The 16,609-nt window shown below is 46.3% G+C and overlaps 2 protein-coding genes across 2 annotated transcripts in view; one reads left to right on the top strand and one right to left on the bottom strand.

Annotated features, from left to right (window-relative positions):
- The window catches only part of triap1 (TP53 regulated inhibitor of apoptosis 1), a 311,612-nt gene that overhangs the window by 45,651 nt on the left and 249,352 nt on the right, over positions 1–16,609 (top strand). The window lies entirely within an intron of this gene.
- The window catches only part of LOC311050092 (uncharacterized protein), a 121,139-nt gene that overhangs the window by 4,304 nt on the left and 100,226 nt on the right, over positions 1–16,609 (bottom strand). The window contains exons 18-24 of the mRNA XM_084064058.1: positions 16,401–16,529; positions 13,966–16,063; positions 12,913–13,525; positions 10,180–10,420; positions 9,096–9,631; positions 811–2,916; positions 229–437 (exon numbers count right to left, since the gene is read on the bottom strand). Of these exons, the coding sequence (XP_083920184.1) occupies positions 229–437; positions 811–2,916; positions 9,096–9,631; positions 10,180–10,420; positions 12,913–13,525; positions 13,966–16,063; positions 16,401–16,529 (5,932 nt within the window). The remainder of the gene's footprint in view (positions 1–228; positions 438–810; positions 2,917–9,095; positions 9,632–10,179; positions 10,421–12,912; positions 13,526–13,965; positions 16,064–16,400; positions 16,530–16,609) is intronic.

Here is a 16,609-nt window from a genome sequence, read left to right as displayed (position 1 = left end):
TTTTGAGCTTGTAAATGGGCTATTATTGCTATTTCTTTCTAGCTTTTTGAATCTCGCCCCGACTACCCCAAAACTAACAAACTAACACTAAAACTAAAATTTTCAACGACTAAAAACTAAGGTTAACTAGCAAACCCACTTAAAAAACAAATCAACACATTTTTTTAACAAAACGTCAATACAAAATGTAAAAAGAAATACGAATGAAAAATGAAAAGCTATAATCACCTTGGAGGGGAGCGGGGGAGGTGATGCTTCTAACGGGGCTGTTGGCTCCATCGTATTTGACCAGGAGCTCTCGGATGTCTGGCCAGGGTCCGCTGGTGAAATGCTGCTCACCGTGGGCAACCTTCCCTGGGCTGAGCCTGTTAGGCGAGAGCGGGGACTGGAGGCCGGACCTGGGGCTCGGAGGCCGGCCCTGGAGGCTGCTTCTGGAGCTAGGGAAGTCACAATCAAGACATTTGAGTTGACAATTAATTGTCTTACAAATAATTAAGATTAACAATTTAATTGTCTGCCATTTGACACTGAACATTGAAACATATAAATCAAAACTAGACACTACATTTGTGATTTGCCTTTATAGGCCAAAAATTATACAGGGCAGACATGACAAATAACCCTTATGACTGACGATGACCGGTACCAATAATGGCCAAAACCGGCCATATATTTAATAATGCAATACTTTCAGTTGGCTGTTTTTGCTATTTCTGACGCAACTTCCGACGAAGAAATGTGATTTATCTCAAATAATTGCGGTTTAACTTAAATAATTGTGATCAGACGATAGCGTAATAACAGGCCTACCTGGAGCCTGTCAGAACGGACTCCTCCAATGCTCCTCCCCCGAAGCTGAGGGACCTCTGTCCGCCCTCTGACCAGGAGCGACGCACTGCGCTGGGGTTGCTCCGGGCCGGGCTCGGGGGCCTCTCGGCCAGGCCGGGGGAGAAAGTCAGACTCCTTCCCCATGAGCTCGGAGAGGTGATATCGGAGGAGCGAGAGGAGCGGATAGGGGACCTGAGGCCAGGAGGGGGAGGAGATGGGGAGGAGGCTCTGGAACCTCGCAGAGACACAGGGGCGTAGGAAGAAGAAGAGGAGGAGGAGGTGTGGAAAGAGGAATTGGAGGGGTGGAAAGAGGAAGAGGAGGGATAGAAAGAGGAAGAGGAGGCGTGGAAAGAGGAGCGGTTCTCAGCAGTGGGCGAGGCGAAGGAGGAGGAGGTGGGAGGGAAGGGGAGGTGAGGGTTGCGAGGCTGAGGCGCCGCCACGTTATTGGTCCAGGCGTTCACCGAAGCGCCGATGAGGGGCGGGGAAAGGAGGGGGGGGCTCAGACAAGCGGAGCCCATCGAGGAGACCCGGGGCATCTCCAAGGTCAGCCCCAACGGATTGTGGGTACCGGCACCCCCGCTGCCCGCCAGCCCCCGCGTATTCCGGGGGTGAGGAGGTTTGCCGGCAGTGGGGGCGGAGTAATTCCGCTGCAGTGCCGGAGAGAGAGGCGGTGGGGAGCACAGGAGGCCGACGAACGGGGAGGGGGAGGGGCAGGGGGACGGTGACGGGGATTGAACCCGTGAGCTTGGCTCTGACGCCGAAAACGGCCGCGCCACCCGGTTGTGACACCCGGACCACAGCGGGTCGTGAGCTTGCTGTGTCGCAGTCGCGAACGCGCTATTAGCGCCAGCAATGCCATTGACTAACGGCGGCTTTCTCGGACCAACCGACCAACCGCTGTTAGCTAGGTTACCATTAACGCTATTTATGCTATTGTTCACATTACCGGCCACAGCGTAAGTGGCCAGGTTAGCACTGTTGTTGTTGTTGGTGTTGTTGTTGTTGCTGGCGAAACTTGACGAGTCAGGGGCGGCAGATGATTTAGAGTGAAGGAAGGAGGGAGTGGGTGCGGGGTAGTAGGAGGACCCAGGGCGAGGAGGCTGGTACTGGGGGAGGGGCACCGAGGGGGACGGGGAGCGCAGGGAGCGATAGGGAGTCGGCGACTCCACCGGGAGCGGAGAGGGAGAAGGACAAGACGAGCGGAGAGGAGAGGAAGTCGGGGGACACCTGGGCTGCCGGTGTCCGTCACCGGTGCCCCCCGGCTGGGCGTGGCCGGTGCTCTGAGTGGCTACGCTGGACGTACGCTGGCCGGTCGCCGCTTTAGGAGAAGGAGAGCGCAGACGTACGTGGGAGGGGGAGGGCGAATAGGAGGAGGACGATTGGTCGCCTGTCGTTTGAGGCGCACCTTGTTGCCGGGCAGTGGCGCTCTTTTTAGCCATGCTCTGACTGATGGACTGGCTGATACAGGAGGCGGCTAGAGACCTGTTGAACACAGAGGAGATGGTGGGAGAAGGAGAGGGAGAGGAGGTGGGGAGGCCGCGAGGATGCGAAGAGGAGGGGGAGGAGAAGGAAAGGTTGGGTGGTGGCGAAGGAGGGGCTGACCTCACCGAGGAGCACCTGGTGATTTGGGAGGAGGAGCGAATAAAGGCCGAGGAGGGGGTGGGAGAGGACGGAGGGAGGCTCCTCATGGACGAGCTCCTTCTGCACGGTGAGGCGGGCGGAGGGGAGAAACAAGGAGGCGCTCTGGACACGGCGGTAGGGGTGGAGGTGAATCCTCGAGGGGAGAAGGAGGAGGGAGGACCAGAGGTGGGGGGTGGGGAGGAGCAGGGAGGAGCCGGCATGGAGGCGATGGGGAAGGCTCGAACGGGAGAAGGGGAGCGACGCCTGAGGCTCGGGCGGAAAGCGGAGGGGGGCAGGAGGATGTCTGCGGGCGGGCCAGGGGGGATGGCGGCCGGGCCAGGTGTCTCCGCGAGGCTGGGGGTCACCGGAGACGGTCTGGAGGAGAACCGACCCACTGAGGAGGAGGAGACGTCCGAAGCCAAACGGGAACCGTGGGATTCTGCAACTCTGTGGTCTGGTTCTGTAGAGCTGAAGGAGAGAGGGGGGGGGATTATCCACATGTACCCTAGTTTCCTTATTCTGGGCAGAATAGGCGAACAGACTGCAAAAAAAGCAGATCTACATGTTTACAACACATCACACAACACTGCTAACCAGTAAATGAAACATTAAGTCAATGGTATAAATGGTTTTATAGGTGCTTTTTATGTGTATTTTTTACACCAATTTCTTGCTTTTATTGTTTGTTTTTATGTTAGTGTAGGCCTACTTTATTAACTGTACTGTATGTGAATGTTTAAAAAAAAATCTATCTTGGAAATGGCTCCACTGAAAAATACATTGTGTGATCTTAACGAGGTCCATAAGGAATAATAATAATAATAAAAAATAAATAAAAGTAAAAGTAAAGTGGAGAACAGAGATACAAGGTTGTGGTAACCTTTGTATGGTGACAATAAATTATACCAAAGGGAATCAGCCCGGAGGCAAGATATGTCACAATCAGATTTAGTGTTGGCAGCTGCTGTGCTATTGCAATTATGGTTGGAAAAAGATAAGGTGAATAAACAAATAAAGTTAGGGCGGTCAGAGCTGAATGGTTAGAGAGGCTGGGAAACAGAAGGTCCCTAGTTCAAGTCCCCGGACCCATTTTGAGAACCACTGCTCTAGATAAAATGTCTGCTAAATGAGTAAATAAAGATATACAACCATTGTAAGGGGAATTTTAAAGATGGAAAAAAAATCTATTATTATAAACTCAAACAAAATGGGCCGTATATCCCTTAAGAATCCACAAATTGTATTAGCACAATGTTTTTGTGTGTGCGTGTGCACACAGACGCACGCACGGACGCGCATGTGTGCATGTGTGTGCGTCATCTACATTTGTCAGGTACATGAATGATTTATGTAGCTGAATGTTCTGTGTTCTTGCCAGCTATCCCAATGCCAAACTGACTGATTTATGTAGCTGATGAAGACTACAGTGTCTCTCTGCCATGCATTTTTAGAAAGACATGCTGGAGCGCTCCTCTTCCCAGCATCGACCCTGGATGCTCTCGGCATTCAGTGTTTTTTTTTGGCAGTGTGCACTCAGGGCGCTTGAAGCAAACTTTTGGAGAGGAACGGCGCTCATCAGTGTCACGTTTGAATCCTGGAGTGCCCAAGGCTTCCAGAAAGGTAGCGTTCGCTTGCTTGGTAGATTCAGCCTTTGCAAATTTGGCCTCCTTAGAGCAGGCTGCTTCTACTTTTTTCTGTTGTCTGCCAGCAAACGTCTTTCAGCTCAGGGTTCTCCCTGGAGAATTCCTCCAGTACCAGTTCATACAGTGCTACATATGAGTAGATGTGGGCCTGAAGAGAACGCTTACAGTGTGTGCATTTGAGGATCTGCCTCGTTGTTGCTGCACCATAGACGTCAGCTTCTATCCAGGCATCATCTATCCAGGCATCATCTATGCCTGAATTCTCTATGGAGGATCCAAGAGCTCTCAGAGCAGCCATGACGGCATGTAGTTCACCATGTCTGGGGACAACTGTGCGCTTCAAGTCAGGCCTGGCATCTAACAACTGCACAACCTTCTCATAGAGGGCCATGTCAAATGAGATGACAGTAGGATGTTCTTCACCAACTGCCAAGCGCCTAAGCTCAGTTAGCTCACTTGTCTGCATAATCAGGGTGAGAAGGGTAATGTAATGGATAATGTAATTATAAGCAATTACCCCATCCTAGGTGAGTCAACTGATAGTGTCCAGAGATGCTGTTCTTGTTGATTTCAAACTGTTTTTTCCTTTTGGTTGTCTGTGGTTGTGGCTTGTCACAATGCTCCAGTTGTACGGCATAACTGACAGACCTTTTGCATTATCAATGGTCAGAGGAGGAGTAACTGGTTCTCCAGGAGCATCAGCTTTCTCGTATACTGCTCACATTGTTCAATGAGTGGTACCTTTGCCGTCAGCAGTGTCTGCAGCAACATAGATTGACATGCTAACCATGTTACTTAGATAAATAAGAAAAAGAGGTTGCGCATCAACAATGGGTTCTCAGTGGAGTGCCAGACCCAAAGTCCAGTATACTTATCAAAAAAAGGAATAAAAAAAAATCCAAAAGTGTAGCACATCCAAAAAAATCAATTAAATGGAGGTCAAATTACTCACATTTCCACTTTTTTTATTGGCACACCAATAAAATGAACGCTTACGCGTTTCGGCTATGAGCCTATGCTCTGAGGAAGGCTCATAGCTGAAATGCGTAAGCGAAATGTGAGTAATTTGTCCTCCATTTGGATTTTTTTTTATTCCTTTTTTTGACATGTTACTTAGATGTCAGCAGATTAATTCATAGAGAAGTTCAAGATAGCATGAAAAAAATGAGAAGACAAAAAACGAGCAAACAAGGGGTTAACAGCTCAGATGCTGCTCACGATTGTAAAATCTGTAGTAGTGACACAGCAGAAACATCTGGAAGCCAGTAACGAAGCAGGGGGTGCGCTGAATATTCCAAACAAAGAATATAGTAAGATAGTTAATTTTTGTGGTGAGAACAGTATTGTGAAAGAGGGTGACTCGTGACCCCTCAGAGCTTGGGGAGACACGGAGATGCCCCGAGGTAGGGGGACATATAAATATGTCACGTAAAGGAGAGAAGGGAGAGATTTTGGACCATGACAGCTGCTCAAGATGCTGCTTGCTTGGTTGCTTATCTTCTGTGAACTTTCTGTAATAAACTCTTGAACGATGTAACTTTCACGACTTTAAGTTTTTCAGGAAAAATCTAAAACTGATCCAAAACAAAACTATATGATATTTCTTAATCATTTCACCCAAAATGTTTATACAAAAATATGACTATTAAAATAAAAATAACACTGTCTGTCAGTTATGTAACATAAGAGATTTAAATAGGTTTAAATAGGATTAAATCTGACTTAGGCCAAAAAAAAAGTTAAAAAAAATGCCTAAATCAGTAAATAATTTGACCTAAGTCACAAAATCATGTGACTTAGGCCCAAAAAAAGGCCTATTTTGGCCTAAGTCACACTAGGGAGTTAGGCCATTATACTAAAAGGGGAGGGAACAGCATGATCCTTTTCAATTAGGAGATGGCCGATTTTACCAGAGGTGGCCAGTGTCATGAGGAGCTGACTTAGGCAAAAATAACATTTTCTAATGACTCAGGCCTAGGCTACACGTACATGGATCTTTTTCTAAACGCACATTTTTGTGTGCGTTTGGGCCTTTCAGCCACACGCAAACGGTGTTTTTGGCCGCTAAAACGGATATTTTTGTAAACGGATAAATAAGTGAAGGTTTTCCAAAACATGCGTTTCAGTGGATCTGTGTGGACATGTAATCCGGAGATTTTGAGAAACGATGACGTCATCGCGCATTCGCACATGGTCATTATAATAATAAATAAATAATATAATAATACACACCGGACCGCTCATGGTCATTATAATAATAAATGAAGAGAGAGAGAGAGAGAGAGAGAGAGAGCAACACTTACAGTCTATGAAACAAGGCACGCTCATTTATGGCAAAATAATGTCATAATTAATAATAAGACAGTGGTGGGAAAAGTAGCTCATTCACTGTGTGACGAAAAACCCTCTTTCTCTGCGCCGAGTAGAGCACACGGCGTGCACACAGGTTGAATGTGGGGTCTGTGGTCCTAATTACACAATCGCCCCGGGTCAAAATCCAGCGACCATGGAGCGGCCGCGGGTGGCCCGCTCCAAAGGTGCGTGGGTCGGGGAGTTTTGGGACGACCGCCCATGGAATGAATTGATGAAGTAAAACTCAGCCCTGAAACATGACTGGCATACCATGACAGTCATGGTGCCGAGAGTCCCTGCTTTATAGTGGTGTTCGATTTGTTTTTACATTGTCAACTCTCACATGTACATAAACGTTCAGATGTCAAATATAAAGTGCTTACCCCCGAGCCACGGACGTTATAAGGCGATCCGGATCGCGATAAGTACCCGTATCTCCCGTATTGTTCAATAAAAAACATTTTAGTCCGATCGCCGGCCATTTTCTCCAAATTGTCTTCGATGCTTTCAACCATGCGACACTAATGGTTGGGAGGTGTATTGCACTCTGATACATTACCAAAAAAATGCTTTTTATTGAACAATACGGAGATACGGGTACTTATCGCGGTCCGGGTCGCCTTGTAACATCCGTGGCTCGGGGGTAAGCACTTTATATTTGAAATCTGAACGTTTATGTACATGTGAGAGTTGGCAATGTAAAAAAAAAAACGAACACCACTATAAACCAGGGACTCGGGCGGCACCATGAGTCATGTGAACCATGGCTACTGTTTGCGCTGCAGCTGCGCCATAATAATGTTGTTTTCGTTTATGTTCACGTATGCTGTTCACGTATGCTAGTCAAATAATGCAGCTATTGCAGTATTGGGCCTTAACATGTGATTAAAATGTATTTGTATTTGGCCCCTCATATATAAAATAAATGTAGCCTAAATATAAAATCTGAACTTGAAACTTGCCGCTGATCAATGCGTTTCTGCGTCTACGTGTGGACAGGGATTTTTTTTTAAATCTTTGTCATGTGGCCAGGGATTCTTTTTAAAAACGGAGGACTAAAATATCCGTTTATGAAAAGATCCATATACGTGTAGCCTAGGCCTTAGGCCATTAGTTTAGCAAGGTGACAACATGTTAAATGTGCTGTCCATCTTCCAGGTGGAGAGAGGGTCTAACTGATCATGTGCAGTATGGATCATCACTTTAGCCTTTTTGCCTTAATTCAAATCAAACTGTTATAGCTGAGAGGCCATGGTTGTGGGATGGGTGGTGGCACCTGGCCGGAGTCAAACTAATTGGACTCAGAATTAGGTGTGAAAACACACCTGTTGAGGAAATTGATGCACACAGTATAACCCCCAAAATGCAGATTTAGCCACTGTAATCATGATCCTATGTAATCTAGAAGTCAAAATAGTGGGAAAACGAATATGAAAATGTTTATTTTTTCCCCCCAAATCAAGGATTATGACCCAAATCTGTGCCATTGATCATTCGTAAATGTTTTTTTAGCACCATTGGATTTCCTCACCCTAAAAATGTAGATTTATACACTAGAATCATGATCCTACATAATCTCGAAGTCGATATATTGAAAAACGAATATTCAAAGGTAGCCATTTTTCAAAATCCAAGATGGCCACCATATTGGCTTCAGCGCAAATGGAATCATGGATTTTCTGATGTGTCATATGGAAAGACAAAAAAAGAAAGAAAAAGAAAAACATATATAGTTAGTGGTAAGCAGAACAATTTTGTCCAACTTTGGGAAACGTATATGAATGCTATGGAGATCATTACTTAAGAGAAAAGGAAACTGAAAACTATATTTCATATGGTAAAGAAAGTGTAAACAATGTGATTTATTAATTTAATTCATTCATCATTATTATTATTTTATTTTTTGATAATAATGCAAGTGCAAGGGTATATGTGTATGAATGGGTGTGATAGAATGGGTGTGATAGTGTATACTGTATGTCACAAAAAAAAGTCAATACAAATATTGGTAGCACTTTAAACGAACGTCCTGGTAACAAGCATTAATTAACAGTTAATAAACAACTTATTAACTACTTATTAACAGTTAATAAACGACTTATAAGGTAGTTATTAACTTTATTATATGTTTATAACCGTTTATAAATAATTTAACGTGCTATTAACAAACATTAATTAACAGTTAATAAACAACTTATTAACTACCTATTAACAGTTAATAAACTACTTATAAGGTAGTTATTAACTTTATTATGTGTTTATAAACGTTTATAAAGAATTAAAAAAAAAAAGCATAACTTTTTTATTTTAAATGTATTGAAGTAAATGTTGTGATGAATGTATAAACTCTAGTAAAGTATAATGTTTTATTATTAAGAACTTTTTTCGCTCGGACGTGTCTATGATTTTCATGTTGCCACATTTGTAACCATTTTAGAAAAGCAAGCCACGCAAGTTCTCAGTTTACCTCTATTTTATAATGGCTGAGAGGCGTAGTGAGGCACGCCGCACTAGTGGAGTGCCTCACTACGCCACTCAGCCATTATAAAATAGAGCTAAACTGCGACCTCTATTGGCTTATTGCTTTATTAATGCGAACCAATGATATGAAAATACGTTTGAAAATGGGCCAAGTGCTCTTTTAAGACAAACCTTTGTTCTGTTGGTGTCATGTTGGTTGAGTCCCATGCAGTCAGAGCCCATTTGCCTGTCGCGGTTCTGGGCAAGTTGTCCGGTCTCTGGCTGGTGAACGTTGGCAGACAGTCCATAGCCTGCACCGATGGTGGAGCGGTAGGAGTGGGAATCGGGGTGTGACTTGGGGTTTGAACCGAAGACCACGTGCGGGACGCGACCCTCTCGCTGGCTATGGAACCCATCAAGGCTAGCTCTGCAACGGTCTGACCGCTCAGCGCTGTCGAATCAAAGTTTGCGTCGGAGGACCGGGTTGGGGAGGGGGGCGTGAGCGCCGGCATCTCCGTGACCTCGTAATCTGTTTGCACAGGAAGGATCTTCGGTGTAGAGTCGTACGTAGATGCTCTGGTCTGTGACAGGGAGGTGCCCTCGTCACCCTCGGCCCCGTTCAGTGAAACCTCCTCTAGGTTCCCAGAGACCACCCTGACAGAGCCTCCTGTCTCGTCCAGGCAGGGGGCTTCCCTCTGGGCCAGGCCCGGATCCACAGCTTTGCAGATCTGACGAAAAAAACAAAATGATATTACCAACAATACATCATGGGTATAAATGTAATTTCCATGACTTTTTTTTGCCTACTGTGCACATTACTATTTTGTGTGCAACTTTTGTAACATACGGTAAGTGAAAATGAGTTTGGGACTTAGAAAATCTGTCTTAAAAAAAAGTAAAAATGCATACATGCACATACAATGCACCTTTTCAGTCTTTTGTTACACATTAATCGTGATTCATTAATGCTTTTCTTATTTCTTAATATTTACTTACAATCATTTCTTCTGCATTGTATTTTGTGTGTACATGTTTTTTGTTTGTTTTATTTATCTCTTAATGCCCTGTCTTAATGTCTTAATTACTTAATATTGTATGTAAATTACATGAATTGTCTTGCTGTTGAACTGTGCTCTACAAATAAACTTGCCTTGCCTTACATCCAAGTGTATTTTGAGCTTTACGTTGAAAAACAAAAATATAAAAAGACCAATAAACCAATGTGGTTGTCATTAGGTACCTGCAGTGTCTGACTGGACGCTATTCTGTCTCTTACCTCTGGACCTCCAGGAGGCGCTGTAGACACACGTTCAGGTTCAGTTTGAACCGTTTGCTGTTCGGGTTTCTGCAAATCTGGGCTGTCCTGGGTAACTTGTATATGCTCGTCCTGTTGTTCTCTGGCACCCTCTTCTGTTGCCTCTGAGGAAAGCGTCAGCAGCGGTCCACTAGCTGTTGAACGGGGGTCTGTTGTCAGACCCCTGGAGCGCTCTGAGGGGGGTCCAATATTCATGTCTTGCCTATAGACAAAAACAACACTTCAATTAAATACAGCGAAGTCTCATACCCTAGGTGGGGTTGGCGAAAGGGCCTACTCTGTGTGAGGTTTGCATGTTCTCCCCATGTCTCCTAGGGTAGTTAATACCCTCACAAAAACATTTAGTAATCCTGGTCGATATACCGCCTCCCCCATGACAGCCGAGGCGCCTGATGAAGGGGAAAGGAACTGGTTGGAATAACGTGTTCCTTCCACGCGCTACGTCCTACCAGGGAAACTCCCCCCTGTCAGGTGATAAGAAGCTCAGTTGGCTCTCATGCATTGAAGGAGGCATGAGCTCGGCCCTGGGCTCCCTATAGGCTGGTGATGGGAGTGTAGCGCCCAGGATCACTTAGAAAATTGGCACCGGGTGAAAAAGGGTTACAAAATCGTGGGATAAAAAAATAAAATACAATAAATACAACGAAGAGATAGTTCATGTAGACACGGAAGGCAGGAGGTTTATGCTACGTTCACACTCCCTGGACCCCCCCCATTCATTCGCTAACAAGCGAATTCATTCGTACTCCCACAAGTCAGTACGTTCATCCTCACACCCTTCTCATTCGGTATAAGCAAACTCACTCACGCCCTCATTCCCTCAGTGGTTCATTTAAGCAGCCTCTGTTCTCTGTTCAGTCTACGTGCTTCACTGTCTAAGCTGGTTGTACAGCTGTTTGTTGTATTTTATGCTCTGCTCTGGGCGGTTTGTGATTTCAGATCTGTTGTCCTGCTTGCGCAGGTAATCTGTAATATTGCAGTAAATTGTTATATATGCAATATGGTAAATGGTTAATAAATGGTGTTGATTATTCCTGAGCTGAAGTGTCTAAAAAATGAACCACTTGAACCCCATTTACTTCACTGACAGGGGTCCCCCAGGGGTCTATACTTGGTCTCCTCCTTTTGTCCCGATACACGGAATCTCTTCGGTGAAAATAGCAAATCTACAAGCTCACAACATGCAGCAGCGTGACGCTGTATAATGATATGTACTAGGCTTACAAACCCCCCTTTGAGAATATGTTATGCCATCTAGATGATTAGATGTGCAGTATTACAACATTCTACAAGTCTATACTGTAGGTGGAGAGAGTGTAAGTTATATCTGAATAGTTATTATTATATATTCTCTCTTCTAGCTGGTGAAATAATAGTCAAACTAGAAAAAGTGCACCGATTTGCGTGATTTTTGGACAGAATCTGAAGGAGTAAGAGCAAAAAATGTGTTTTACCTTTCTAAAAAGCATATATGAAAAATGCAGGGCAAATGTTTTTCCTTGGCCTCTAGGGAGTGTGCGTGCAAAGTTTCACACAGATTGGTGCAGTTATAGCTAAAAACGTGATTCGGCGGAGATTAACGACATGAACCCTAATTATTCTGAGGCAAACATTCTGAGCATTCCGACGCGTTGTGTGCTTGTAGATCGGCTACTGTATATCCGCAAACAGATTTGGTGGAGGGTTAAAGAAGAACCACCAAGTATACCCCTGGGGGACTATATACATATACAGCTGTTGAAAGATTTATGACTTGACAATACTCCACACATCAATGTGGCAAGGGCTGTTGGGTAATCAAATGAAACAAAATCAAAGCATGCAATAAAAACTAAGATACTTTATGTGATTGTGTTATGTTTCACACCCTCATACACATACATTAAAAGTACTTGACATGGCAATGCCACTCTCATCGCTTGTTGAGGGTTGTTGTTTAATCAAATGAAACAAGGCATGCAAAAAAGAAAAAAAGAAATGATGTGATTCTCAACTTGCTGTGCCTGTACTGCCTCTGTCACCTGAATTTCCCCCTGCGGATCAATAAAGGTCTATCTGTCTATATACTTTATATCATCTTTCTCTTCTGTGTGAAAGCAGTTGAGGATCACATAAATTAATGTCTTGCATTGTTTGATTACCCAACACCCCTCCCTGCTCGCGGCGTATCCGCTCTAGAGTCTAGAATCACAGAATGAATATGAACACACTCAAGCCCACAGTACCACCAAGGCTTGTGAAAATAGTAACGAGTTACTTTTGGAAAATAGTAACTGTGCTATCTATTACTCAAAACGTGAAAGTCATTAGTTATTACTAACTTTACTGGAAAAAGGTAATAATATAACTTTTTTCGTTAAGTTACTTTAGTTACTTTCCAACACAGTATTTGCACAAGATTTTAGCTAGGTTCCAAGTGTGTAATTAGGCCTATCTTATTCCTTTTTTATTGTCATCATTTATTCATATGTGTTAACTATACTGTATGCAATTATATTTTTATATGTATGTTTTGTCAAAATTGTCATAATTGATTTTTGCATTTTCTGTTTTTATTGTAGAGCACATCATTTTAGAAAGTATAAAATAGGGCTTAAATGGTTAAACTGTTCCCCATTTTTATGGAGACCCCCTGAAAACCCTTCGAGGACCTATATGTGTTAACGGAACGATAGTGTTTGGAGTGTTACTCACTTCTCTTCAGTATCAGGGTGTCCATCATGGTTCAACACCTCCACCTCCTCTTTGATCTCCATCTCCTCTGCATTTTGGAGAGGTCTGTGTGACTCTTTGCTGGGCTCGGGGGACAGGGGGTCTTCATCACGGTTATACCCCAGCTCCAAGCTTCCGTGTGCCGGTAAGCGGTCATTCTGCTTGGGGACGGACCAACAGTTGTCCTGGATGGCGGCGGACGTCACAGGGCCGCCACCGAAAGCACAGCCCAGTCCGAGGCTCCCGTCTTCGGGCAGGGCTGAGAGGTGGTCCCCCTGCGCTGGCGTGGAAGTGGAGGGGGTCTCGTTGGAGGCATGCTCAGATCCGTGGCTTCTAACTGAAGCCACGTTGGATTCTTGATCCCTTAGGAGCGTGGGGGTATTTTCTCCGGGGCTGGTGGAAGTGGAGGAGGCGTCGCTGGAGACAGAGCCCCAGTTGGTAGCTGGTTCCTGGGGCAGAGCAGAGACGAAGTCCCTGGCTCTGGAGACGGTGTATCCATTCACCTGCTGGTGGTTTGTAGGAGCTATATGCTCTGTGACAAACGCATGACCAAACACAAGAGGCTCACAGGGAACGACGACATTGTCCTGGAAATCTGAAGGGAACGTAAAACATTTAGTTTAGGGATGGAGCTATTGATTGTTTTCTCAGCCATCAATTGTATCGATTACTTCTTGGATTCATTGAATAATCGAGAAGCGTGTTTTATTTTATACATCAACAAATTGACACAATTTCATTAATCCACCAAATCCACTAAATATATATATAAATATAAATTAATACTCTGGACTATTTTCGCTATGAATACAGGTGTGCCTTGAAAGTTTGACTGGTCCATTGGTGTGAAAAGAAAAAAGAAAAAAGAAAAAAGTTTGAAAACCAACATTGTCGTTCTTTTGAAAATAGCAGATCTACAACCTCACAACCGATGTTGTGAGATCGTAGATCTGGCCTGGAACCCCCTCAAGGACTATTGAGGGTCCCCAGACCACACTTTGAGAACCACTCTAAGCAAAACAGAACTAAACATACCGTTTGACAGGCTTACTGCCCTTCTTATCACCCTCTCCTCTTCCTTCTTCTCTCCCTTCATGCTTCTGTCCTCGTGGTGCTGGTTCAGGCTTCCATGACTGTCGGACCCAGTCTGGCTGTCACTTTGGTTCTGTGTCTTTGAGACGGTTTGGTTTAGAACATCGCTGTGACACTGGGGTTCTGGGTATTTGTTCTGACCAGGAGGAGTTCTTGGTGGATATTTTTTGGACTCGGTGTGACCCGATTTGGTCTCCAAGCGAGGTGACCTCGCTGTCATCCGGGACTGTGTCTCCTGGCTGTAGTTGATGGCACTGCTTTGGATCTGACTCTGGTATCTTGCACGCTGCTTAGGCTTTGCTTGGGCATGCGTCTGGTATTGATACTGAGCCTGTGCCTCGTTTCGGACCTGATTCCCTCCGACCACCTTGCTAGAAGTCCAGGATTGGTTTCGCCCGACAAAGGCCCGTTTCTGATGCAGTGGGACCTTCAAGGTATCAGCTTTAGTGCTGTACATCCGAGCCAGCGTTTGGACCTTGCTCAGGATCCGTTCCGAGTTCTCCACCACCGGCCCCGCTTCGAACAGCCCAATACCGGCTACGTCTGACCCGATACCCTCGAACAAGGTCCGGTTTGCCGAGACGATCTTGGAGTGGCGGGCCCAGTGACCCACCCTGGTCTGGCCGTGCAGACCCTCCGGGTTCCCCCTGAGGTCGGTGGTTTTGCTTCGGTCTTTGGTTCTGGATTTATTCCAGCTGGACTGGGTTTTGGTATCAATTTGCTGGCGTTGGCTGTCTGTGCTTAGATTCATACTATGTTCTTTGCGGTCGTCTTTGATTTCTTCTGCAGTGCGACTCGTTCCGCAGTGTCCGTTCATGATGGGTCTGTGTCCCGCACTGCGTATGGTGGATTCAGATCTCTGCTGATCGTCTTTGGTAGCGGGGAATCCATCTCCGTGGTCGTCGGAGCTCGCTGATGTTTCTACCTCCATGTCGGTCACGACAACACCGCTGTCATCCTCCCTCTCCTCCCATCCTCCCTTTCCTATCTCTGTCATCTCCGCTGTATAGTCCTCGAAAACATCACCATTCTCTTCATCTCTGCCAGAGTTGTTGAGGTTTGGCTGTAGATTCGAGCCTGCTTCCTTTAGACTCTCCCCTCCCTGGGTTTCAGTGGAGGATGAGGATTGTGATGGGCTCGTTTGTCCCTGCATGGAGCCGATGGGACCGTCAGTCTGTCTGTAGTCCTGTCCGTCTGAGGACACGACAGAGGCCGGAGCGCTGCATTTGAAGAGCTTGTCCGTCTCTTCTTCGCTGACTCCGTCCAGCCTTTCATCCATCCCGCACCCTCCTTGTCCATCCTCTGGCTCCCCCTGTTGGACGTGCAGGTCGAAGCGAGACACCGACTCCCTCACCAAGCCGGAAGGGATTTGGGAGAAACTATTGCGCCTCCTTGGCGTCGCCGCCTCTTCGGCCTCTCCCCCCTCTTCCTCCTCGTCCTCCACCTGGTCCCTGACCTCCTCGGCCGCGGCCTCGTAGTAGCTCCTGATCTTCTGGATGATGGCCTTGTCGCTCTTGTTGAGGTGGGGGTCCTGCCTCGGGGGCTGACGGAGGCTCAGGTCGGGACCGGCCGGCGCACGGTGGCCCTCGGGGGAGACGACGCACTCCTCCTCCGTGCTCTCTTCTTCCCCGGGGGGGAGCTCACTTGTGGGGGGCTCTCGCTCACTCTCCATTTCCACCAGGATGGAGGGATGAGAAGCGACAGAGGAGGAGGGGACAAGAGGCGAAAGCACCATCGCATCTTCGTCATTTTTCTCCGTCGGTCCGTCCGCTTCTCCTCCTCCTCTCTCTTCTCGTTCGTCCGGCGCCGCCGTCTGTTCCGGCGCTTCTTCGACCTCGTTGGCGGGTACGTCCTGTTCTTCTCCCTCCTCCGTAGGAGGCCCGCTGGTCTGGCCAGGGAACTGACCTCCATCTTGTCCTGGCTGCTGCGTGTGGGCGGGGCAGGCGGCCGGGGGCAGGGGGCAGGTGAAATTGGATTGGTCGGATGGAGGAGGAGAGACCTCTGTTGGCTGGCTCTGCATGGATGGATCTAGGACCTCTTCCTGTTGGGAGAGAGACATGGAGAATGAAATGAAACCAATGCATTTTGTTAGGTGGCACATTTGGGTGAATACAAAATGTATCTCTACCAGTGGATTATGGTACTTTCTGGCTAAAAAGTGGATTTTACACAAAAGGTGGGGGTCTGAGAGACTGTCCACCGCAGAGAATAGGCTTTCAACAATCGAAGGCGTCTTTGTTTCGGTGAGAGCGAAAGCATATTCTTTATTCAAAGTATATTCTTTATTCATTCAAAAGAGGAAAATACAGATACAGTCGCATAGTGTTAAAGAGAAGTACTAAGGTTACGGACCAGAGCTGACAGTAGACTGTATTTACCGTGTCAGTGTGTACAGCAGACTGTAGTATTTCCCGGGTTCTGCTCTGGTTGATAAACTCCAGGATCTCCTCGGTGATGGACAGGGTGGGAGGGGGGATGAGAGGGGGGCTGCCCTCCTCTTCCTCTTCCTGTGAGGGAGAAGACAAACAGTCTACGTCAAGGGCACTGAGGCAAAGAAGCACGCATACACGCACGCACACACACACAC

This window comes from Gymnoscopelus microlampas (assembly GCF_963454915.1).
Source record: "Gymnoscopelus microlampas genome assembly, chromosome: 8".
Lineage (NCBI taxonomy): Eukaryota > Metazoa > Chordata > Actinopteri > Myctophiformes > Myctophidae > Gymnoscopelus > Gymnoscopelus microlampas.
Note: the sequence above shows the minus strand (reverse complement) of the source record. Positions and strands in the feature narration are given on the sequence as shown.